Source organism: Stigmatopora nigra, chromosome 16 (assembly GCF_051989575.1).
Source record: "Stigmatopora nigra isolate UIUO_SnigA chromosome 16, RoL_Snig_1.1, whole genome shotgun sequence".
NCBI lineage: Eukaryota > Metazoa > Chordata > Actinopteri > Syngnathiformes > Syngnathidae > Stigmatopora > Stigmatopora nigra.
In genome coordinates, this window is record NC_135523.1 from 112,664 (window position 1) to 133,741 (window position 21,078).

General features: G+C 65.0%; 2 protein-coding genes across 5 annotated transcripts; one reads left to right on the top strand and one right to left on the bottom strand.

The window, feature by feature from the left end:
- Positions 1 to 833: 833 nt before the first annotated feature.
- On the bottom strand, positions 834 to 20,394 carry gcm2 (glial cells missing transcription factor 2). Of its 4 annotated transcripts, none has more exons than XM_077736354.1 (9): positions 20,143 to 20,394; positions 16,204 to 16,342; positions 2,892 to 2,984; positions 2,635 to 2,823; positions 2,445 to 2,557; positions 2,249 to 2,380; positions 1,914 to 2,176; positions 1,622 to 1,844; positions 834 to 1,540 (listed from the first exon to the last, which is right to left on the bottom strand). In XM_077736354.1, the coding sequence occupies exons 4-9, from the start codon at positions 2,780 to 2,782 to the stop codon at positions 1,265 to 1,267; spliced, it is 1,155 nt and encodes a 384-aa protein (XP_077592480.1). In that variant the 5' UTR covers positions 2,783 to 2,823; positions 2,892 to 2,984; positions 16,204 to 16,342; positions 20,143 to 20,394; the 3' UTR covers positions 834 to 1,264. The 4 variants fall into 4 exon arrangements, with proteins under 4 accessions (XP_077592480.1, XP_077592479.1, XP_077592478.1 ...); XM_077736353.1 differs by having other exon boundaries at positions 2,921 to 2,984; positions 20,143 to 20,393; XM_077736352.1 differs by lacking the exons at positions 16,204 to 16,342; positions 20,143 to 20,394 and adding an exon at positions 3,626 to 3,883 and having other exon boundaries at positions 2,303 to 2,380; positions 2,921 to 2,984.
- Positions 5,355 to 21,042, top strand: lama1 (laminin, alpha 1). Its single transcript, XM_077736350.1, has 60 exons — positions 5,355 to 5,529; positions 6,454 to 6,624; positions 6,720 to 6,832; positions 6,897 to 6,948; positions 7,022 to 7,212; positions 7,293 to 7,472; positions 7,556 to 7,645; positions 7,708 to 7,825; positions 7,896 to 8,074; positions 8,140 to 8,388; positions 8,474 to 8,614; positions 8,685 to 8,753; positions 8,815 to 8,910; positions 8,983 to 9,197; positions 9,264 to 9,375; positions 9,451 to 9,561; positions 9,686 to 9,813; positions 9,913 to 9,999; positions 10,067 to 10,278; positions 10,418 to 10,783; positions 10,872 to 11,008; positions 11,103 to 11,336; positions 11,405 to 11,548; positions 11,628 to 11,810; positions 11,923 to 12,108; positions 12,202 to 12,329; positions 12,397 to 12,520; positions 12,593 to 12,733; positions 12,811 to 12,929; positions 12,999 to 13,088; positions 13,154 to 13,347; positions 13,416 to 13,558; positions 13,654 to 13,912; positions 13,975 to 14,131; positions 14,192 to 14,393; positions 14,461 to 14,756; positions 14,815 to 14,956; positions 15,022 to 15,112; positions 15,183 to 15,281; positions 15,348 to 15,551; positions 15,635 to 15,789; positions 15,855 to 15,998; positions 16,253 to 16,386; positions 16,452 to 16,605; positions 16,671 to 16,795; positions 16,867 to 17,017; positions 17,163 to 17,307; positions 17,394 to 17,535; positions 17,615 to 17,729; positions 17,837 to 17,995; positions 18,062 to 18,213; positions 18,276 to 18,470; positions 18,547 to 18,724; positions 18,807 to 18,913; positions 19,086 to 19,275; positions 19,351 to 19,500; positions 19,559 to 19,712; positions 19,780 to 19,913; positions 20,403 to 20,616; positions 20,712 to 21,042. The coding sequence occupies exons 1-60, from the start codon at positions 5,355 to 5,357 to the stop codon at positions 20,864 to 20,866; spliced, it is 9,381 nt and encodes a 3,126-aa protein (XP_077592476.1). The 3' UTR covers positions 20,867 to 21,042.
- Positions 21,043 to 21,078: the final 36 nt, after the last annotated feature.

Consider the following 21,078-nt stretch of genomic DNA (forward strand, 5'->3'; position numbering starts at 1 on the left):
GGAGACTCTTTTAGCGCCAGCGAGCCGGTCGCGCTCCTCCGGCATGTCCTTCACGTGACCTCGACATGTTTGCATGTGACGCGCACACACGCACACAGGTGAGCGCACAGGTGAGCGCACAGGTGAGCGCACAGCTTTGGCGCGTGCGCGCGGGTTGAGGGCGGGGGTATCCTCCGCCTGTCTTTGATGTGAACATGTCTTGTTGATGTTGGCGTCCGCATTGCGAAAGGAAGATGAAAAGCGCCATCGTGCCACTACTGGTTCTGGACGTCTACGTGATGAGACGCCGATGAGACGCTCCGATACGTGCCGATGATACGATTGCGGCCGGAACCGGTCTGGCCGGTCGGTCGGTCGGTCGGTCGATCGCTCGGGCGCTCCACCGGGGAGGCCAAAGAAAGGCCCGGGCCACAGGGCCGCTTTGTTTGATCCCCGACAAACGCAGAACAATTTCCAATGGCGGGGCGCCCGCGACGGGGTACGCGACGGATGGACCCGGGGACGGACGCGGCCAGAGAGAGAGAGAGATTGGCGTGGGAAAAATGGCTGATGGAGATCTGCGCAAGAGAAGAAGAAGATGAGATGATAAGGAAAGGATAGAATGACTGCCTTGGCTGACTTCCAAGTCAAAACAGATCCCAGTCGAGCCACGGCGGGGCGGCCTAACATGTCTTCCTCCTCCTCCTCCTCCTCTTCCTCCTCCTCCTCCTCTTCGCACCTGTCCCGCCGACTGAGCTGACCTTGGATCTCTAATTACCTTCACCTCACCTTGAACTCTGCGGAGGCGCAAAGACGACTCCGGCTAATGGAACTTAGTGACAGACACCAAACTCTTCCTGTCCACACACGTTTATTACACGCACACACATTTCGTGTCACGGTCGTCCTTCCGCGTCACGTCGGCTTTTTTGGGTTTTTTTTCTTCTCCCCGAAGGCCGCGGCCGCCGAGCGCCGGCTCGTCAGAAGCCGTCCGGGAAGCCGATCGCCGGTGAATAAATAGGACAGACGGCACGCGGGCGCCAGAGAGGTCGCCTCGTTTGAAATGAAAGGAAGTCACCGGCGGGCGGGTCCCATCAAAAACCAGACCAGGGAGGCGTCGTCTCCGGGAAAGAGCGACGGAATGTCTGCGGGCCGTGGTCGGCGTCCCGAGCCGTCCGCGGCCGGCCGGGTGGTCTCGGAATAATATTTCTCCCCCCAGCGGCCTCGCGTCGGTTCCCGTCGGCCGAAAGACGACGCGCCTCTTCCCCCGACCGAGCCAGTCACGTCAGTAGTCGTCGTAGCGGAAGGCGCCGGCGCCGTTGGCGTTGACGTAGCCGTAGCGGTAGTCGTAGTCGTCGGCTCGCTCCGTTTTGGTCGGCGCCGCTTCGGGCGGGAAGGACAGGGACTTGATGACGCCCCCCGACTCCTCCGTCACCTTCACCTGGGCCGAGTATGCCGACGGGGCCGACGAGGCCGACGGATCCGGCGGCGGGGAGCAGCCCGGCTGCGCCTTGGGGCAGGCCTGGTACACGCCGCCCTTGGGACACGGCTGATAGGAGACCTGGGGGGCGGACACCCGGAAGCGCCTTCTCAGACCGGGGCCCCAGACGGGGCGGAGACGTGCGTGTGGCGGTCCACTCACTTTGGTGGTGGTGGTGATGATGGTCTGCAGCGCGGCCGGAGACGGCGGGGGGTTCCCCGGGTAGCGGCAGGCGTAGTCGGGAGCGTAATAGTGGTGGCCGTCGCCGTACGACGACGAATTCTTCAGGAGATCCTTCCAGCCGGCCTTGGGCGCCGCCGTCGGGTCCAGGGACGAGAAAGGGCCGGCCGCCGAGGGCGCCGGACAGGCCGGCGTCGGACCCGCCCTGCCGAGGTCACGTTTAATGCCGGCGCCGGCGTGGCTTAATGCCGCCGTCGTCGCCTCGGGGGTTCACCTGGGATCGCAGAATTCCGAGGCGGCCGTGGGATACGGAGGAGAGGTCAGGTAGCCCTGGAAGTCGTAGCCCGGTCTGCCCACGTAGAGTCTGGGAGCGCCGGGCGTCTTGTGCGTCCCGGGGGAAATGTCCCCCAGCGCCACGTGAGGGTTGTAGTAGGCCTCCGGACTCTGGAAGGCCGGGTAATGCTGCGGGAAGCCGGGCTCCGCCAAGGAGATGCGTTCGGCCGACTCCACGCGGGAATGCGGGGCGGGCCCCAGAGCCTGAAAGCGCCGGCCGGCGTTAGCCGGAACGCCGCCGCCGCCGCGGGGAGCCGGAGGACGCTCCTCCTTTACCTGGGCTTCCGGGGCCAGGCGCCTTTTGGGGGCGTACGGCGGCGGCGAACTCACTCGTCTTTTCACGGAACTTCTGCGGGCCTCCGTCTCCGACTTGGACTCGGGCCGGGGATGGTCGTGGACCCCTTTGGCCTAAACGGAAGCGGAGGGTCAAGGGGTCAATTTCGGGGGCCCCCCGGCCGTCCGAGCAACCCACCTGGAAGAAGATGGCTTTCCCGTCCACCCTCCAGAAGTTGGTGACGGGGTAGCCGCTGTGGCCCCGACAGGGCAGGAGCTCCAGGGCGCCGCCGCAACTGGGACAGAGTTTCTCTGCAAAGTTTGGGGAGAGCGTGAGGCCCCGTCTCCTTGGACGTCCGGGCCGTCCTGGGGGGAGGGGGGATACCCACTCTGCTGCTTCTGGCGCGCTTTGTCGCAGATGGCGGGGCGCAGTTGCAGGCGCGAGCCGTCGGGCAGGGCGCAGGCGCGAGAGCACACCACCACGCCCAGGCAGGACTTTTTCAGGATCTGGCAGTTGTGGTTGTTGGTGTTCCTCATGGCCCAGCCCGACAGGTGGCGCTGGGCGTTCTTGTCCTCGGCTAAAAAAAAGGCACCGTTAGCTAGGGGGGGGGCATTCGCGTTTCTATCCAAAGGCCAAACCGCCCGCCTTCCGCGATGGCTCGCTCGTCGGCTCACCGCCGTAAATGTAACGCACGTAGCCGTCCGTCCACTCCTGGAAGGCGTCAAACTGCTTGGTGTCCTGCAAAGAGAGACGGGCGTTTAGTGCCAAATACAATGCCCGCCCGCCCGCGCCACTGGCGGGAAACCTTACAAGAAAAGCAGACGTCATCTTTTGGCTGAAATGTGCAAAATGCCGTCACGGCCGAAGCTATCGATTAGATCTGCGTGCGCAAGTGTGCACGTTTGCGTGTGTGCGTGCGCGCGCACGTTGCCTCTTGTTGTTTAAACAGTGAAAACTGGTTTTTATATTTTGTTCCCAGTCAAACCAAAACACGCGCGCGCACCCCGCAAGCTCCCCCTTCCCCGGCCGGCCCTTCCCCGGCCCTTCCCCGGTGTGCGCACACAACAGCTCTTTCAAACAGGTCATCAAAAATGTTCCCGACATGTCCAGTTGTTTTTCGAGCTATGGGTTCCGTCCCCGTCCCCGTGCCAGAGCCAGACCCGACTCAAAGCAGACCCCGATTTTTTGGGAGTCCCGACACAAAGAAAGTCTCCGCTGACAAATCCCTCTTTTGGACCACTTTGAAAGAGGGGACTATTTCTACAAGTCCCAAGGACTTTATGGCCAGTAGACGTCCAATCCGTCCCGAGCGGGAAGGCCAGTTTCGGAAGAAGGAGAGGGATAGGAGAGAAGAGCGCGGTCGGCCGGCGTTCACGGACCTGCGGGAGTTTGGGGTCGTTGATGTCCCAGGTGGACTTCATGCCGAAGGAGCACACGCAGTCGGCCTCCTCGCGATCTTCCGATCGGGACATCCCCGCATCCGGGTCCCGGTGTCGGTCCCGTGCACGTTCCCGCTGCGCTCGGTGGCCGTGGCTTAACGGAGAGTGGCGACGGGTCGGCCGTGGTCGTCCTCTTAGATTGTGGCGGATGCGACTGTGCTCAGTGTGCCACCGGTCCCAATGAATGAGTAGGTGAGCTGAGGAGCGCCTTGCTGAGCTCTCCTGGGGAGGAGGGAGGGGCCTCTCCTACGTGTGTATACAGTATGGGAGCGCTTTGCCAGTGCTTTGCCAGCGCTTTTCCAGCGCTTTTCCAGCGCTTTGGGCGTGCACGTGCGCTCATTTCAACCTCTGTGTCTTTTGGATTGGCCACAAGCCGTTGCTTTATTCTCCTCTTTGGTTTGCTTGGCTTTTCAAAAATGTCTTTTTCCCAGCGGATTTGTTTTTCCAAAAGCTTAAGCTCAGAGTTCCCTAGGGGAACAGAAATAAACACATTTAAGACTAGAACACACGGCTGCCCAAGTGGGTAACTTCCAACACCTGGTAGCGTCGGAGTTATCCACCGAACGTGTCCATTGCCGGCACCTGTGTACTACGACAGGCCGAAGGCTGCCCTCTACCGGTCACTTTGCAAATCGCCGGCAAGGCGGCCCTTTCCTCCCGCAGCACCGACTTCAATGTGCCCGTTAGCAAAAGGTCCCAATGGATAGAGAGTGGCTGCAAGAGGGTGAGGGGTGTCAAGACGAGCATTGCGTGTGGCGCCCTCGCGTGGTATAACATTTGATTTGAAGCTAAGATGAAGCAAGTCTTTGAGCTCTCTGGCAAGTGTGTGTGTGTAGTCGTGGTGTTGTGGAAACAGGACCGTGTTTCTGTCAAAACAAACAAGTCATTATAGTCATCAATTATGGACTCCTTAGCGCTGGTGCATTCGGTGTACAGACAAACACGCCGTGGGGGAAGGAGTCATTGCTTTCGCCGTAGCCCCTTGACCTCGGGAAAAGCGCCGCCCCTGCCTTCTCCCGCCGTCGCCCGAACGCCGCGCCAAAGTCCGGAAGTGACGGGACCGAGACGGGCGGACGCGGGCACCGGCTCGCCGCCGTCGGAATCGCCTCGGAGTTTTTCGCACGCTCGGACATTGACGGAGGGAGATCCCATTCCGGGCTTGGGACCGGAGGCCTCGTGCTGCGTCGGGGCGGCCCACCCCCCTTCCCAAAAAGTGTCAGCCCCGTGATCACCCCCCTTCCCACCTCCCCCTCTTGCACCCTCACTCAGAGGCGGCTCAAAGCCAAAAGGGAAGGCTCAAGGAAAAGAAGCCTGTAGTCCTTCTACGGCGTCGTCGTCCGGCCTACTTGAATTTGTTCAAAGTGAGCCAAGGCTCGACGGCCCAGTGAGGCGCCTCCGACCAATAGGAAGGAACCGTGGGGCTGCCCGGTGCAAGCCTTCAATTGGATGCGGTACAGAAAAAGTGGTCGAGATGCAAAGTGAGGGGGGGGGCTCCCGAGTGCCAAAAGCGGATTGGAGGCACCGTGGCTGGCACGCAGAGTGGCCGCTCAAAGGCCGGCCGGCCCCCCGCCGGCCCCCGCCTGCCCCCGCCTGCCCCCGGCGGCCCCCGCTCCCTCTGGGAAGGTGGTACGGTCCACCCCTTCCCTCCCCCCATTAGAGAGTAGAATGAATGAAATGGCATTGGGAGAGAGGCACACATTCTTCAAGTGAGGCCGCCCGGCGCGCATTCCAGCGTCATCGCCTCGGCCCGCTTTTCGCCATGAAGTGGCTCCTCTTGATCTGGATCTCCTTGTCGCCGTGGGCCGCGGGGCGAGCCGCGGGGCGAGCCGCTTCCCGCCAGAGAGGTGAGACTCGCCCTCCTTGCCGTATAGCCGCCGGCGCCGCGGCTCCGTCCGTCCGGGGTGGCCCGGGTGGCTCCTCGCCCGCCCCCGACCACTTTCCGTCCGGTGGGATTGAAGGCGATGAAGTGAAAGTGCCTGGGGGGACTTTGGCGCGCTCCGGCTCACCGGCCGTCCGGCTCACCGGCCGTGCGACTCACCGGCCTCGCCGCGCTGGCCGGCCGGATTCTCGGAGCGCGTCGGCGTCCTTGACGCGCCCGTCCGTGTTTAGTCTGGGCGCCGCGTTCCCGTGCCAAGGACGCTTCGCCGATAGGAGAGCGGCGCTGGGGGGAGAGGTCATACGTTTGTCTGACGACCGCCGGCCTTTTGTCCGCTTGGGTGGAGAGTGGCTTCTTCCGTGGGAGGGTTAGGCTTAGGTTTGGGCTACGGGTGAGGGTTAAGGGTGAGGGCGAGGGCGAGGGCCAGGGCCAGGGTGGGAAACCCAGAAAATAGTGCTCAATGGCGGGCAATTGGGTAGCTTGAACCCCGCGTGCCTTTGGCAAAGGGGGTAAATCTTGGATTCTGGAACCAAGAGCAATAGTGAAAGAAAGTGCTTGTGCCTGTGGCTGGAATGGCACCTTTGCCTTCGCGTGTGCCTGCTAATTAGCCTTAACAAAGGCCATCCTCCCCCACCCACACACACACATAACAATGGCACCCCCAATCCCTCCCAATGCCACTTGGTCCGCGAGGGAGCCGGACCACCCAGCCGCTACTCTCGCACCTTTGCAGCTGCGCTCGCAAGAGTGCGGACTCTGGGCAAAAGTCCGCCCGCCCGCACGGCCGCGGGGCCTTTCTTCCAGGGTGTCCGTTTATTGGGCAAACTCCGTCACCCCCCCCATAATGTTAAGGCCTAAAAATTCTCGGATCGATGTTCCCCGGGTGTGGCAGGTTTGTTCCCGGCCATTTTAAACTTGGCCAGCAAGGCGGACATCAGCAGCAACGCCACGTGCGGAGAGCCGGAAGGCGAAGTCTACTGCAAACTGGTGGAGCACGTTCCCGGACGGCCCATCAAGAACCCCCACTGTCCAAAGTGCGACGCCAACTCCATCCTGTCCAAAGGTAGCAAAGGAATTTGTTTTTTTTTCTTCTCCGAGCTGGGGGGGGGGGGCGAGCCCGGCAGAATTTGAAAGGGAACGGCGGCGCTCTGTGTCCAGAACGCCACCCCATCGGCAACGCCATCGACGGGACCAACCGATGGTGGCAGAGTCCCAGCATCAAGAACGGGCGGCGTTTCCACTGGGTGACCGTCACGCTGGATCTGAAACAGGTGAGTCGGGCGGAGGCCGGGCCGCTCTGTGGCCGAGGCTCATCCTTTCACCCCCCCCTTCCAGGTCTTTCAAGTGGCCTACGTCATCATCAAGGCGGCCAACTCTCCGCGACCGGGTCAGTGCGGCGCCGGCCGACGGCGGCCAAAGGAAAAGGCCGACTGTGTCAACGGGGTGGGTCCTGGGCGCAGGTAACTGGATCCTGGAGCGTTCGGTGGACGGCGTGAGCTTCCAGCCGTGGCAGTTCTACGCCATCAGCGACTCGGAGTGCTTGTCTCGCTACAACGTGACGCCCAGACTGGGAGCCCCCACCTACAAAGGCGACACGGAGGTCATCTGCACGTCCTACTACTCCAGGCTGGAGCCTCTGGAGCACGGCGAGGTGAGTGCTTGGGACCGCCCCTTCCGCCCTCGAACCCTCGTCCGCCCCTTCCGCCCTCGAACCCTCGTCTCTTGCCGCAGATCCACACGTCGCTGATCAACAGTCGACCCGGAGCGGAGGATCTGACTTCCGAACTGTTAAACTTCACATCGGCCCGTTTCATCCGACTCCGGCTGCAGCGAATCCGGACGCTCAACGCCGACCTGATGACCCTGAGCGCCCGCGACCCTCGAGAGGTGGACCCCATCGTGACCCGTCGGGTAGGTCCCGGGTCTCGGCCCCCCGGCGGCCCCGAGCCGAGAAGGCCCACTCCATCGTCCCCGCCCCCTCATATCCCCCCCAGTACTACTACTCCATCAAAGACATCTCCGTGGGCGGGATGTGCATCTGCTACGGACACGCCCGCAGCTGTCCGCCGGACCCCGTCAGCCAGGTAACGGACGTCCCCCGGTGCCCGCCGGGCGTTTTCTGAAGCCCGGTGCGCCGCCCCCGTAGAAACTCCAGTGCGTCTGCGAACACAACACCTGCGGGAGCAGCTGCCAGCACTGTTGTCCCGGTTACCATCAGCTGCCGTGGCAGCCGGGCACCGTCTCCGAGGGAAACACCTGCGAAGGTGAGCCCGTCTCCCGCCACGTCCGCAAACGCAGGGGGGGGGAAAAAACTCTGGCCGTGCCCGTCCACAGAGTGCAACTGTCACGGGAAAGCCCACCGCTGTTCCTACAATCAAACGGTGGCCGATCTGGGATTGAGCCTGGACATCCGGGGCCTCCGCCGCGGGGGCGGCGTCTGCGCCCACTGTCGGCGGAACACGGCCGGGATCAACTGCCAGACCTGCGCCGGGGGGTTCTACAGACCCCGGGGGGTGAGGCGCGCCGACGGAAGCCCCGGTTCCGGGGCGGGCCCTAACGCCCGCCCGCACGCCGCCAGGTTTCCCCGCACGCCGAGTGGCCGTGCGTGGAGTGCCGCTGCCACCCGAGGGGCGCCCGGTCTCCCGTCTGCGTCGGGGACGACGCTTCGGCGGCCGAGTCGGGGCAGTGCGCCTGCAGAGAGGGCTTCGCCGGGCGCCGCTGCGACCGCTGCGCCTTCGGCTTCCGGGATTTTCCTCTGTGCGAGCGCTGCGAGTGCCGGCTGGCCGGCAGCCTGGGCCAGGACCCGTGCCGCGACTGCGTTTGCAAGGTGGGTAACCCGTCTCCCGGCTCCCGCCTTCCGGCTCCCGTCTCCCCGGGTGGAATCCCTCTGGAGACGGCTGTCTTCTTCCCAGGCCAACGTGATGGGGGTGCGCTGCGACCTGTGCAAAGGCGGATTCTACAACTTGCGGGCCGCCGACCCGCTGGGCTGCACCCATTGCTTCTGCTTCGGCGTGTCCGACGTCTGCGAAAGCTCCACCTGGTCCACCGCGCAGGTGACACAGACTTGAAAGAGGGGTGCGGCGGGGACAAAAACGGGAGGACTCCAAAGTCCATTTGTGGCAGGTGGTTTCCAGCGACCTTCCTTCCGATGGAGCATGGTGGGAAGCCGGCGAGGCTTTTCTGGGCAACAAGGTAGGCCAGCGTCGCCGTCCGTCCGTCCGTTGCGCTCTGTCAACGTGCCTTCTCTCTTCAGCTCGCGTCCTATGGCGGCCTCCTGAATTATTCGCTGGCGTACCGGGGCCGGCGGGACGACCGTCCGATCGCCGTCCGCACCGACGTCAGGCTTCAGGTAGACGGCGGGCCCACACCGGCCCGAGGGCCGCGCGCAACGTGGTCGCCATGAGCGCCTTCTCCTCGGCAGGGGGACGGGCGGACGCTCCGCCTGTCGGCCCTCCGGGCCGTCCTTCTCTCGCCGTCGGAACGGCGCTCCGTGGCCGTGGAGGTGCTCCCCCGGCATTTCGTCCGGGAGGGTAGGAGCGCGGCGGTCAGCCGCCACGACCTGATGTCCGTCCTCGCCGAGGTGACCTCGCTGCGGGTGGAAGTCCACGTCGACGCCTCCGCCGGCGGAGCCGTGAGGTGAGGTGGCGGTCGGACGCGCCTTTGCCATCCCCCAGCCGCCATTCCAAACGTATTTCCCGGCAGTCTGGTCGGCGCGTCTCTGGACGTGGCCGTCCCCGGGGCGGCGCCGGGCGTCCGCGCGCTGGCCGTGGAGACCTGCCAATGCCCGTGGGGGTACGGCGGCACGTCCTGCGAGGTGAGGGCCGTGCAAAGGGCGGCGCGACCGGCGGAGGGGCCTCCCCGTGACCCTCTTTCTGTATGTCCTCCGTAGTCCTGCCTTCCGGGTTTTTACAGGCTGGGCGGCGTTTTGTTCGGAGGGAACTGCGTGCGGTGCGAATGCAACGACCACGCCTCCGAGTGCGATGCCAACGGCACGTGTCTGGTGAGTTGGACGCCGCCGCAGATGAGACCAGTTTTTCGGGGGGGGGGGGTCAGAGGGACATTGACCAGAGGAAGGATAAAGAGGGGGGAAGCCACCGCCGGCGTATTCACGCTGTGTCCGGCAGGATTGCGGCCATGGCACGGGCGGAGCGCACTGCGAGCGCTGTCTCCCCGGTTTCTACGGCGACGCCACCCAAGGGACGGAGGACGACTGTCGCCGCTGCGCCTGTCCTCTGACGGAGCCGTCCAACAAGTGGGTGGCGCCGTGGCCGCTCGGTCCTCTCGGAGCGGGGTGACCCAGCGGGGTGACCCAGCGGGGGCTCCCTCCCACCCTCCCTTCCTCCCACTTCAGTTTCAGTCCCACCTGCACGCTGGACTCCTCGGGAGTGGCCCGCTGTGACCGGTGTCGGGAAGGCTACGCGGGCAGCAAGTGTCACAAGTGAGCGCCCCGGCGGCGACCAGTCCGTCGTCGGGACCGTCCCGACCCCTGTGCTCGGTCCCGCCAGGTGTGCCGCCGGTTTCTACGGCGACCCGCAGGTGTCGGGCGGCTCTTGCGTCCGCTGCCAATGTAACGGCAACGTGGACGGCCGGGACGAGGGACGCTGCGACGGCCAGAGCGGGGAGTGCCTCCGTTGCCTGGGCAACACGGCCGGGAGCCACTGCCAGATCTGCGCTCCCGGTTTCTACGGAGACGCCGTGCGCCGCAAGAACTGCCGAGGTCGGGTTTTTTTTGTCCCCTTTCCCTTTTTCGAAGTCCCAAAGGAATGTGGAGCTGGGCAAATCCGGATTGCGAACGCTCTTTGGCCCCTTTTGGCGCTTTTGTCCAAATCCCCCGACTTCTGGGTCCTTTTCCACAGACTGCCAGTGCGACGTCAACGGCTCTCGGTCGGACGTCTGCGACGAGACGTCGGGTCAATGCGTCTGTCGAGACAACGTGACGGGACGGGCCTGCGACCGCTGCCAGGTGGGTTCCGGGACTTTTTTTTTTTCTTTGCTCACGCGAAGTCAAGTTCACCAAACGCCGACCGGCGTCGGGCTCCAGTCGGGCTTCTTTGGATTGCGGAGCGCCTCGGGCTGCCGGGCCTGCCGATGCGACCCGCCGGGATCTCTGGGTGAGACCTGCGACCACCGGGGACGCTGCACGTGCGCCGAGGGAGTGGGCGGAGACAAATGCGACCGCTGCGGCCACGGATACTTTGGTTTGCGTGTCGACGAGTGCGCAGGTAACGGCCAGGTTACCGGAGCTCCGTGGCGCCGGGACAGTGGAAAGAAAAGTCCGTATGTCGGCCGACCTCCTTCTCCTTTTCCTAGCGTGCGACTGCAACCGCACGGGCGGGAATTGCCACCACCGAACTGGGGAGTGCATCTGCCCCGCCCACACGGAGGGAGACACCTGTGAGGCGTGCCAAGCCGGATACTGGGATCACCATCCCGTGGCCGGCTGCAAGGTATGCCGTCACAGAGTGGAGGCCACGGGGGGAAATGACGTGCTCCCTCCGTCCGTCCCCCTGCCCCCACCTGTCCACCCCCCCGTCCTTTCAGCCCTGCGACTGCGATGCGGAAGGGAGCTCCGCCTCCCGCTGCGACCCAACCGACGGCTCCTGTCCCTGCAAGGAGGGATTCTCCGGCAGGCGGTGCGAGCGCTGCGCTCCCGGTCGCTACGGTTACCCCGCTTGCCCGCCCTGCGGCTGCGACGTAGCGGGGACGCGGGAAGAATGGTGCAACGCCACCTCGGGAACGTGCGACTGCCGGCCCTCCGGCGAATGCGCCTGCAAGGTAAGGCGCCAGGCGGCGCCGGCTCGCCGAGAGTGCCGCCGGCCTACCGACTCCGTGTGTCCTCGGAGGCGGCCGTGTCGGGGCGACGCTGCCAGGAATGCCTCCGGGGTTTCTTCGCCCTGTCCGCCCACCGGCCGGAGGGCTGCTCGCCCTGCTACTGTTCCGGAGTCAGCCGGGACTGCGAGGAGCGCGCCGGCCTCGTCGGAGATCTGGTGCGGAGCCCGGGGTCCGGGTCTGGGGTCGGGGTCCACCGTTGGCAGGGCCGGTGGCTCACGTCTTCCCCTCGGGCAGATCTGGGCGGAGCGTTCTCCCGTTCTGGTGCCCATGGTCGGCCGGGCCGACGAGGAGGAGGTCGCCACGGCCGGAGTCTACCGACGGGGCGGCGACACGCTGCTGGATACCGGGCGGCTCAACGGCAGCGCCGGAGGCGGGCCCCTCTACTGGAGACTGCCCCCCCAGTTTGAAGGGCAGCAGGTGAGGGCCCCCTTCGGTTCCGCGGCTGTCACTCGGGCACTTTCGGTTTAGCGTCGGGGCGTCGGATTCGGCGTCGGTCTGCCAAAGTGGTGACGGCGGCATTTGCGTTTAGCTCCTGTCCTACGGCGGGCTGCTGTCCTACGTGGTGACCTTCTACGCCGACGACGCCACAGGCTTCGCCAATCAAGAGCCGCAAGTGTTGATGAGAGGAGGAGCCTTAAGGAAGCTGCTCATCTACACCGACGCGCCGGCCCCCGACAACGGCGTGGCGACCCAGCACCGCATCCGGTTGACGGAGGTGCCGGCGGACTCCTCGGCATGGGACCGCCGTTGATTGCCGTGCTTAATGTCCGTCCGTCCGTGTGTTTGTGCGTGCGTGCGCCCGCAACAGCACAAGTGGAAGTACTTCAACTCGGTGTCGGAGAAGGCGGTGAGCCATAGCGACTTCCTGTCGGTTCTGGCCCACTTGCAGTACGTCATGGTCAAGGCTTCGTACGGGACGGGACTGCGCCAGAGCGGGTGAGCGCCGGACCGGCGTTTGCCGGCGTTTGCCGACCAATGTTTCCCTTGACGTGAGCCTTTCCAGCATCTCCAACATCACCATGGAGACGGCGCGGGAAGCCCACCCCGCCGAGCCGGGCGGGACCGGCGCCGCCAGGTCCATCGAGTCGTGTTTCTGTCCGCCCGGCTACGCCGGACTGTCCTGTCAGGTAACGGGCAGACTCCGTCTTCGGGGGTCGGCGTCCTCTGACTTTGGCCCGCTGGGGTTGGCCCGTCCGTAGGAATGCGCCCCGGGTTTCTTCCGCCAGCCGCTGTCGGAGTTGTCGCCCGAGGCGCAAAAGTCCGCCGTGGTGAGGCCGTGCGTGGCCTGTCGCTGCCACAACCACAGCGCCGCCTGCCACGCCGAAAGCGGGCGCTGCCTGGTGAGTGGACGCCGCGCCGTCGGGGATGGTCGGGGACCGCGGGGCCACGCTCACCCGGCGCCGTCCGGGCGCCGCAGGATTGCCGGGACCACACCGACGGGGCCAACTGCGAGCGGTGCGCTCCGGGTCATTACGGGAACGTCGGCGGCTCCGTCGGCGACTGCCTGCCGTGCGCCTGCCCTCTGCGGGACAACAGGTGCGGCGTCGCTCTTTGTCTCCCGCCACTTTGCAACATTTCATTGTTCCCTTTTTGGAACGCACGCAGTTTCAGTCCCACGTGTGTGTCGGAGGGAACGCCGGGAGACTTTCGCTGCAATTCCTGCCTGCCGGGATACGAGGGGCGCTACTGCCAGCGGTAGGCCGGCGCCTCAGGTGACGTGGGGCCGCCGCTCCCGGGTCCGACGGCTCTCCCTCTCGCAGGTGCTCGGCGGGTTACTACGGCAACTCCTCGGCGCCAGGGGGGAAGTGCAGCCCGTGCGGCTGCAGCCGTTGGGGCTCCCTGGGGGCCACGTGCCATCCCCTGAGCGGCCTGTGCCGGTGCAAAGCCGGGGTCCAAGGTCCCGCTTGCGACCGCTGCCACGAGCGCTACGTCTTGGAGGAGGGCAAATGCGTGGGTGAGTGCGCGCCCCCCTCGCCCAAAAACACATTGGCCTCCACCTAAGCCACCGTCCTCGGCCTCTAGCGTGCGACCGCCATTGCGTCGGCGCCCTGCTGGACGACTTGGACGCCATCCACCGGCGGTGGCGAGCCTTCAACATCAGCGCCGTCACTATGGCGCCCTACCGTCGGCTGGTGGCGCTCAACCAGAAGACGGGCCACTCGAAGGTGTCGTTTGGTTCCCGGCTGGCGTCATTTACGGCCACGGGATCGGCGTCACCGGCGGCGTCCGCGTCGGCTCACTCCGAGGCTTTGTCTGACAGCTGATGCTATCAGAGGGCGCTTTGCTCCAGACGCGAGTCTCGCGCGTAGAAGAAGAGTCGGCGCATCTGACCTCTGACATCGCCGCACTGATAGAGAGGGTAAGTGCACGGGTCATCCTGCCAGGGGTGGCTACAAGGAAAGCCTTTGGAACCTTTGGCCAGGCCGCCACGGCCGACGGCCCCGGGGAGCTCGACGACAGCTTGTCGCTCGCAAGTGGCTTGACGGAAAAGATCCGGGCCATTCAAGACGCCATCCAAAGTGAGCCGTCCGTCGCCATCGACACGGCGTCTTGCGCTATCTAACGGCGGCCCTTGGCGCAGCGCTGGGCGCCGAGGCGGAGCGGCTCGACCGGACCGGCCGAGAGGCGCTACGGACGGCCGATCGGACGCGTCTGCTGGAGCGGATGACTTGGGCGCTGCAAAACATGCGAGTCCGGCATCTGGACGGGGCCGCCCATTTGGCACGGCGCGAGCTGGGGTGAGTTTTCCGTGGCGCTCCATCTCCGCCCCGTCCGATCCGGCCCTCTCTCTTTCTCAGTCTGGCCGAGTCGCTGGCCGAGTCCGTCCCACGGCGCTTTCCGGCCGGGGTGGACGGCGCCCCGCGGCCGCTGGCCATGGCCCTGGACGCTCACGTGCAAAAGCTGCGAGAAGCGCAGAAGCGGACGGGGGACGCCGCTGGAGAAAGCGCGCAAGCGCGACTGGTGCTGAGGGCCGCCGACGGGCTGCTGGACGACTATCGGGTGAGTGTCCCCCGCCCCTTCCCACTGGGAAAAGCCAACCACCAGTCGGCCGCCCTCCGCGTGTCAGGCGAGGCGCTGGAACGTCAGTCAGGCGCGGGCGTGCGCGGAGGGAGCCATGGAAGACGCTCGCCGGCTGCTGGACCGAGTGCTCGACCCGACGTCGTCGTCGCCGCCGGCCGACGTCGCCCAATTGGCCGGGGAGGCGGAGGCGCTGGGAGGGCAACTGGAGCAATGGCGCGCCCCGCTGAGAAACAAAGTGGAGGCTCTGCTCAGGGCTTTGAAGGGCGGCGACTCGTCGGAACGGGTCTATCGTGCCGAGAGCCACGCCCGCCAGATGGAGAGCCACGCCCTCTCCCTGGATAGGTAACCCCCGTGGTTCACCGGGCGCTCTACAAAAAGTCACGGCGGTTTCCCATCTTAGCCATCTGTCGCCGGCGCGGAACGCTTCCGACAACGGCCGGCGATCCGCCGCGCCGCCGGGGCTCCACGTCGCCCGCCACGTGGAGCGCGCCTGGCGGATGGCCTCGGACGCCGTCCGCACGGCGGGCGCCGCCCTCAACCTGGTGAGCAAAAAGCTCCCCGACTGGGCCCGCAGAGGAACGTGGTCAGACACGGCCGCTTCTTTCAGACCGGCCGGTGGGAGCCGTCCGCCGAGGGCGGAGCCGACAGGATCTCCGCCGCCCTGGACGAGACTCGGGCCGTGGAGCGGACCAATGGAGGTGAGTCCTTGGGCGTCGGGCGCGCCGTTCTGCCGGACCGGTCCTCCAAAATGAGCGTTGCGCCCGGCAGACTTGCAGCTGACGCTATCGGCGCTGACGGGCAGACTGCGCACGCTGAGCCAGCGCGCGCTCCAAACCAGCGTCCTCCTCCGCGGGAACCTCACCGCCGGTGAGACTTTGCCGCTTCCCACCCGAGCCAGAGCGGCGTGCCCACTAACTGGCCCACGGGACGCAGGAGGGCCGCCGGGGCGGGAGAGCGGCTCAGAGAGTGGCTCGGTGGCCGGCTCGGAGGCCGCTCTGGCTCAGTCCGGCGTGCGGGAGGCGCTGGAGCGCCTATCGGCCCTGGAGAACCAGCTGAGCCATTCCCGTCGGGCGCTGGAAAAAACCAACGCCAGCGTGGCGGAGACCGAGCGCCTGATGACGCGCACGCATCTGAATGGTGAGCGGACGTCTGGGCCGAAAGAAGGGGCGGGGGGGGGACCCTCGCCCGTCCTTCCGTCACCCGTGTTTTTGGCGGCGCAGCCGACCAGGCGCGGCGTACGTTGGAAGAGGCGGAGCTTGGCACGCGGCATCTGAGCGAGAAAATCAAGCCCATGAGCTGGCTGGGAGAAAGCCTGAGCAGGAACCTGTCCCACATCCGGGAGCTCATCTACCAGGCCAGGAGACAAGCGGCGTCGGTACGTGCGAGCACGTCCCGCGCCCCACGTCCCGCGCCATCCGTCACGTGGTGCCGTTTCCTCAGATCAAGGTGGCGGTGCGGGCGGACGGCGACTGCGTGCGCTCTTACCGGCCTCAGATTCAGTCCGGCAACTTCAACACCTTGACTTTGACGCTGAAGACCAAAAGTCCCGACAACCTCCTCTTCTACCTGGGCGGCAAGACCACGGTAAGCCTCCTGGTTTCTCCTCCACCACTTGGTTTTGGGGGGGCGGAAAGCAGAGGCGCCAGGGGAAGGAAAGCCATGCTATTGGAGCGCAAAGTGTCCGACTGGGGCTCCCCACACGAGCGACTCAAGGGAGGGGCGGGGCGCACTCCAGCTTTGTCAAACACCCGAGAATGGCTGGTCTAATGAACACATTTGAGAGACTCACCGCGGATGGACGTGTCAGCTACCTTTGCTCGTTGCCGCCGGCCGCCCAGGTGGACTTCCTGGCGCTGGAGATGAACCACGGCAAGGTTTCCTTCCTGTGGGACCTGGGATCGGGCGGCGCCAGGCTGGAGTATCCGGGGCTAGACATCGCCAACGACAAATGGACCACAATCAACGTCACGCGGTAGCTACCAAAATATCCGTCCTTTACCGCCGTCGCCCGGCGCTAAGGGACGCCCCTTTTGGCAGGTTGGGAGCGCGCGGCTTCCTGTCCGTCCACCAGCCGGAGACGTCGCCGTCGTCGCCGCCGACGGTGACGGCGGCGTCGCCCGGACCGGCTCGGGTTCTACACGTGGACAACGACACGGCGGTCCACGTGGGGGGATTGGCCGAGGGCGCTCAGGTGAGCCGGACGCGCGCCCGGCCGCGTAAAGGCCGCCCAACTTACCGTGTGGGTGGCCGCGGCAGAGGCCCGCCGCCCTGCGGCGGTGGACCTTTCGGGGATGTCTGGGCGAGGCGTCGCTGGACGAGAAGAACGTGGGCTTGTGGAACTACGTGGACAGGCGGGGAGGCTGCGGAGGGTGCTTCGGCAGGTAGGCGCAAAAGCCGTGGCGGCGGCAGACGGCGGGGCGCTCCCCCCGACTCACGGCACGCGCCGTCTCAGTCCCCAGGCGGAGGAGACGTCGTTCCACTTTGACGGCTCCGGATTCTCCGTGGTGCAAAAGTCTCTCCGGGCCACGTCCACCTCGGTGGTCTTGCTCTTCAAAACGCTGTCGCCCAGCGGCTTGCTCTTGTACCTGGCCTCCAACGACACGGTAGGCTGGAAAACGGCCCTCCCTTTCAATGCTCAAATGAAAGGAAGTAGGAGGAAGCGGGACGTAGCGGGACGTAGCCGGACGTAGCCGGACGTAGCCGGACGTAGCCGGACTGAACCCCAATGTTTTCTGGCCTTGCCCGCAGAGGGACTTCCTGTCCATCGAGCTGGTGGAGGGCTGCCTGCGTCTGACCTTTGACCTGGGCTCCGGTCCCTTGGTCCTGACTTCGCTCAGGAAGTACAACACGGGCGGGTGGTACAAGGTGACCTCCCAGAGGAACCGTCGCAAAGGTCAGTGAGTCTGGCGCGTGGGAATGGCGCGGGACCCTGACGGACGGCTCCTCCGCTCCGCCCCTTCCCCCCCCCTCCGACTTTAGGCTACCTGTTAATCAATCCGGCCGACCAATCGTCGGATAAGGAGATGCTGGAGGCCGAGTCCCCCGGGAGCGCCTCCGATCTCAACCGCTCCGACCTGGACCCCATCTACGTGGGCGGACTTCCGGCCTCCCGTCCCATCAGGTGGGCTCGATGGCGACCCCGGGCGTGGAATGTCAAAGCGGCGGTGACACGCCGCTTTGACATTCCACGCCTTCCCCAGACGCCAAGTGACCTCCAGGTCCTACGTGGGCTGCATCAAGAACGTGGAGATCGCCAGGTTGAACTTTGACCTCCTGAGGGATGCCCACGGCGTGAGGAAAGGCTGCGTTCTGGAGGTGAACCAAAGTTTGACCTTGGCCCGCCCAGTGGCATAATCCCTCTTTTGAGTGCCTCGGCTGACTCGTGGACGCGCTTGTGACCCGACCTGGCCCCGACCATCTAGGCGGTGCGAAGCGTGTCCATTTTAAGCGCCGGCGGCGGCTACGTCCAGATGCCTGGCGCTTCCCTGGAGCAGGAGGCCGAGATTCTCTTCTCCTTCACGTCAAACAAGCCGTCGGGAGTCCTGTTGGCCGCATTGACGCAAAAGCCTTCGCAGCGGCAGGTAGGCTGCCGTGGACGCCTCTGCCGCGTTTCCCACTTTAGAAATAACCCCGGCCCTACCACGCAGTACTTTCTGTCCGTCCACCTGCTGGCCGGTTCTTTGGAGGCGGAGTTCGGGGAGACGGGCGAGGAGGGCCGACGGGTGGCGGTCGCCGCGCCCCACGGCGGATCCTGGGCCGACGGTTCGAAACACTCGGTGGTTCTGAACTTCAATCGAAAGTAAGTCTCCGTCGGCGCCACCGCCAACGCCGTCGTCGACACGGGTCCTTCCCTTCCCGCAGGTCCTTTTCCCTGCAAGTCGACGAAGGAAAGGTGAAATGGGCCTCGCCGACAGCCGGCGGATTGGCGGCGCTCTCCGCGGCCTCTTTCTTCATCGGGGGACTGCCTTCGGGGGAGGAGTCTCATCTGCCGCTCCGACTGCAGAACCTGTCCAAGTCCTTCAGGGGATGCGTACGCCACCTGGTGCTGGGCGACCGGTGGGTGGGTTCCGCACCCGGCCGGGCCTACGCTCCGAAACTAATGGCCCGCCGCCGCCGCCGCCGCCGCCGCCAGCTTGATGGACCTGTCGGCGGCGCTCAAGTACGAGGGGGCGGTCCTGGACAGCTGCCGACTGGAAGAGAAGATCCCGGGGGCGTTGCTTCCCGAAGAGGCGGAAGCCACCCTGGAACCTTCCCACCTGTCGCTGGCCCCGCCCACCCCTGCCGCCAGCACCACGCCTGGCCAGCTCGCGGTAATGTAGAGATCCAATTCCCGGAGGAATATCCCATGATTTTACGATTGTAATCTTTGGCGCCGCTCGATGTCCCGAGTAGTGCGCGCGGGAAAAGGAATTGAGCTTCCTGCCCACGGCGGTGCAGTTTGGCTCATGGCCACACAGTCACATGACCTTTCTCCTGGAGCCGGCCGCCGTGCGCAAGAGGTGAGTCGGCCGGTCGTGGGCGGGCGTGGGCGGGCGTGGACGGGCGTGGACGAGCGTGGACGGGCGTGGACGGGCGTGGACGGGCGTGGACGGGCGTGGACGGGCGTGGACGGGCGTGGACGGGCGTGGGCGGGCCGGCGCTCAGGTGCCCCCTTCTCTTGTCGTCCGCCAGCGTGTCCCTGAGACTGTCCCTGCGAACGCGGGCTCGGGACGGCCTGCTGCTGCTCCTGAGCGACGAGCGGCGGGCCGACTTTGCCGTCCTGCAGCTGGTGGGCGGCCGGGCGCTCGTGTCGGCGGATCTCGGGAAGGGCGTGGCCACCGCCGTCTCCTCGCTGCCCCTGGACGATGGCAAATGGCACACGGTAAGCGGAGGGGGGGTTGCAGGTCCCACCATTGGGGCCGGGCCCACTTGACCCACCCGGCCGCGCGCCCTCCAGGTCAGCGCGGACGTGGCTCGGCGATCCGTCTCCGTCTCCGTGGACGCCTCGGCTCCGGACGTGGCGGCGGTCAAGGGCAACCAGCTGGACGTGAGCCAGCGCCTGTACCTGGGCGGACTTCCGCCGGCGTATCGGGGCCCAAGAATGAACGTAAGAGCGCGCGGCGCGGCGCTCTCTCGCCGCCCATCTGAACCGGCCTCCGTCTCAGGTGACGACCAGTTTCCCGGGCTGCGTTCACTCGGTGAGCCTGAACGGCGTCACGCTGGATCTCTCCCGGCCGGCGTCGCGACGGGACGCCGCCTCCTGTTTCAGTCGGGACGAGTCGGGGAGCTACTTTGACGGCAGCGGCTACGCCGCGCTGAGTGAGTCGGAGCGCCGGCCCCGTCGAGATGGCGACGGCTGACGCGGCGGCTCTTTCCTTCCGCTCAGTGAGGGACGGCTACAAGGTGGGTTCCGACGTGTCGGTGTCTCTGGAGTTTCGCACCAGCCGATCGGAGGGCGTCTTCCTGGGCATCAGCAGTGCCAAAGTGGACGCCATCGGACTGGAGATGATCCGAGGACAGGTGAGCGCCGTCCGGGGAGCGCCACGTCGGTGGGACATTCGGAAAACGGGTCCGGAACGCGAGCCGTTCCGAATCCCACAGCCGTGGATGTCTAGTTCCAATGTTCCTTTGGGTATTCCTGAAACTATTTGCGGACGGAAGCAATGTTCCCTCCGATTTAACACCGAGGAGCCATTTAGAGTGTTCGATCGGCCTATCTATCATGTAATGTGAGAGGGAAATAGAATACCTGGAGAGAAGCCGCGCTGCAAAGTCCTCACGGGTCGAGCCACCTGGATTCGTTCCATTTGATACACTTCACAGGGAAATGACAGAAAGAAAAAAAAGGGACACACGGTATATCTATTGGATTGCATTCAGTACATTTTGTTGTCACGGCACTAAGAGGGCGAGGGAAGGCACTTTAGACGTAAATAGATCGGTCACAAGTATGTCAAGAATTGTTTTGACTGAGCCGGGCGCAGCTGAGTTGTAGGTAATTGTTTGCAGGTGGTGTTTAACGTCAACAACGGGGCGGGGAGAGTGGCGGTGGCTTCCGGCGGTCCGGCCCTGTGCGACGGACGTTGGCACCGCCTGCTGGCCAGAAAGACCAAACACAGCCTGACTCTCAGCGTGGACGGGAGGCGCCACTCGGTTCCCAACCCCTACCCGCAGTCCACCTCAGCCGAGACCAACAATCCCGTGTACGTGGGCGGCTACCCAGGTCAGGCAGGCACCCACGCCCACCCGTACGCAAAGATTTAGCGGGGTGAAAACTCGGGCCCAACCGGTCAACGCCTTGTCTCATTTGCCGCACAGACGGAGTCAAACAGAATTGCCTGTCGGCGGAGTGGCCCTTCAGAGGTTGTCTGAAGAACATTCGGCTGGTCAAGTCGCACCTGGACACCCACCTGGACGTGAGCCGGGCCCATTTGTCGTCCGGGGTGACGGCGGGCTCCTGTCCGGCCGCCTAGCCACCCGTGCGCGGGTCCGCAGTCTCCCGCTCACAAACCACCATCTTTGACGTCATTGTTTTATTTTATGTCAACGGTAACATAACATTTGAAGTGTGATAAATAGGGCGAGTGTCACAAAAACCAGGCGCAGCGCGGGAAAATATGGACTGTATTAAAATCATCAGAGCGCTAAAGTTCAAGCATCAGTGCCAACGACAAATATTTGCACG